A 2500-nucleotide genomic window follows, 5' to 3' on the forward strand; every position below is an offset into this window, starting at 1 on the left:
CATTCCTCTCTCCTCACCTTTTCCTCGTCCATCCATCCATCCATCCATCCCATCCTTCCGTCCATCTGTCTGTCTGTACATCCCTCCATCCTGGTGTGGCAGTGGCAGTTGTTTATAGCTTCCCCATCCTCCCCTCCTCTAACTGCGTGAATGAGTGTTTGTGTGTGTGTGCGTCGGAGTGTGAGTTTGTGAGTGTGTGATTGCATGTGTGTGTATCTATCTACCCTTCTCTCACCTCTCTGAAGTCCATAACTTTCTCCATTGCCCCCCACTGTGCTCCCCTTTGAAGTGTGTGTGTTCGTTTGTTCGTGTGTGTTTACGTCTGTGAGTGAGTGCCGCTGTGTGTCTTCCTACCCCGCCCCCGTCCGCAATGCCTACCGCCATGCCCTTGTGTGCCTGAGTGTCTGTGTGTGTGGTTTTCTTTGTGTGTGTGTGTGTGTGTGAGTGTTTGCATTTTTCCGTGTCTTCTCTAACTCTCCTCCTAAATTGGTGATCTGCATCGTTCACGTCTGCAATAGCCATCTCTATGCCCTTGTGGACCTGAGCGTTTGTGTGTAGTGTGTACATTTGTCTGTGTCTTGTCCACCCTACCCGCTCAAGACATGAGTGTGCGTGAGTGTACTTAAGTGTCAGTGTGTGTGTGTGTGTGTGTGTGTTTGTGTCCGTGTGTCCGTAAGTGTACCTCAGTGTACGTCAGTGTAAGTGAGTTTAGGCGAGTGTAGATGAGTGTGCGTGAGTGTATGTGAGTGTTTCTGAGTGTCCGTGAGTGTAGGCAAGTGTATGTGAGTGTACGGAAGTGTCAGTGTGTGTGTGTGTGTCTGTGTGTGTGTGTGTATATTTGCCTGTGTCTTGTCCACCCGACCTACATAAACAGCCACCTCCACCTCCACCCATCTCCACCTCCAGCCATGCCCAGCCTCCCTTGGCGTCCGCTCCCGTCTGTGTCTTTTCTAGAGTGGAGTAGAGTAGAGTAGAGCTTACTTTATTGTCCCCAGGGGGATATTAGTCTTGGGCTTCAACAATCACTGCCTTACGTTCGGTACTCACTCACATACCCAGCATACAACATAACATAATAAACATCTAAAAAACATTACAAAAAAACATAGAAAACCTAAAACATAAAAACCACCGATCTCCAAGCACCCACCTCCAGCCATGCCCAGCCTGCCGTGGCGTCTGCGTCTGCTCCCGCGCAGCCTGCGCCAGCTGGGCCTGCATCGCCTGGTGGCCGCCCTCATCGTCTTCTGCCTGCTCTCCATGGCCTACCTGGCCTACCACGTCTCCAGCACCCCCAAGATCAAGGAGCCGCCCCCCCTGCCTCTGGGGGACTGTGCCGCCCCCCTGTCGCCCCTCTTACTGGGAGGTCTCGGTGGTGGGGGTGGTGGAGGTGGAGGTGGAGCTGGAGGAGGGATGGGGATGGGGATGGGGAAGGGGATGGGGACTGGGGTGGGGAGCATCCTCCGTGGTGGTGGTGGAGGAGGAGGGGCGGCTGGTGGTGGCGGCGGGTTCTTCCCGTCCCAGGGCAGTCGTAGGCGGGTAGGGGTCGGGGGAACGGGTGGTGGAGCTGCTGGAACCGGCGCCGGTGCTGGTGGATCAAGGGATGCATCATCATCATCATCACGGACCGAGCCAGTGGTGCTGGTTCTGGTGGAGAGCATTTACTCGCAGCTGGGACAGGAGATCGCCGCCATCTTGGAAGCCGGCCGGTTCCGCTACCGGACGGAGATGGCGCCGGGCCGCGGGGACCTGCCCAGCCTGGCGGCGCGGGGACGCGGCCGCTACGCGCTGGTGGTCTACGAGAACCTGCTCAAGTACGTCAACCTGGACGCCTGGAACCGGGCGCTCCTGGACAAGTACTGCCAGGTAAGGATGCAAATTATCGATTCATTCATTCATCGTTAGTTGATTGACCTCCTCGATCAATTTACAATTAATTGATAAGCACCGTTTTCCCCCCAGAAAACACAATGTTCCTCGGAAAAAAAAAAATCTAAAAATTACAATAAAGAAGTGAGATAAAATGCTATTTTTAATTCTGTTTAAATTCTTTAATCCAAAGGTGATTTAAATATTCCCACTTTTCACACCTCTCTTCACACATAGTCTTCACATGCCCATTTCACCTGGGTCTCTTGTCAGTTGAATTGGCAATTCATTGCGATTTATGTTTTTTAAATCGATTAACGTATTTTAATCGATTTAAGTCGATTAATCGTTTGCATCCCTACTGCCAGGATTACGGCGTGGGGATCGTCGGGTTCTACCGGGCCGGAGAGAACTCCCCGCCCAGCGCCCAGCTCCGGGGTTTCCCCTTGTTCCTGAGGTCCAACGTGGCGCTGAGAGATTACCGGGTCAACCCCGTCGCTCCGCTGCTCTACGTGACGCGGGCGGGACAAATGGATCCAGGCCCACTCCCTGGCGAGGACTGGACCGTCTTCCTCTCCAACCACACCACCTACGAGCCGGTTCTGGTGGCCAGCCCCAGGCCCAGTGCAGC

At 54.0% G+C, this 2500-nt stretch overlaps 1 protein-coding gene across 1 annotated transcript in view; it reads left to right on the forward strand.

Annotated features, from left to right (window-relative positions):
• The window catches only part of ndst2b (N-deacetylase/N-sulfotransferase (heparan glucosaminyl) 2b), a 64090-nt gene that overhangs the window by 879 nt on the left and 60711 nt on the right, over positions 1-2500 (forward strand). The window contains exons 1-3 of the mRNA XM_063220699.1: positions 1-1340; positions 1560-1866; positions 2238-2500. The exon at positions 1-1340 is cut by the window's left edge and continues 879 nt beyond it; the exon at positions 2238-2500 is cut by the window's right edge and continues 370 nt beyond it. Of these exons, the coding sequence (XP_063076769.1) occupies positions 1159-1340; positions 1560-1866; positions 2238-2500 (752 nt within the window). The 5' untranslated portion in view covers positions 1-1158. The remainder of the gene's footprint in view (positions 1341-1559; positions 1867-2237) is intronic.

Source organism: Engraulis encrasicolus, chromosome 17, assembly GCF_034702125.1.
Source record: "Engraulis encrasicolus isolate BLACKSEA-1 chromosome 17, IST_EnEncr_1.0, whole genome shotgun sequence".
NCBI lineage: Eukaryota > Metazoa > Chordata > Actinopteri > Clupeiformes > Engraulidae > Engraulis > Engraulis encrasicolus.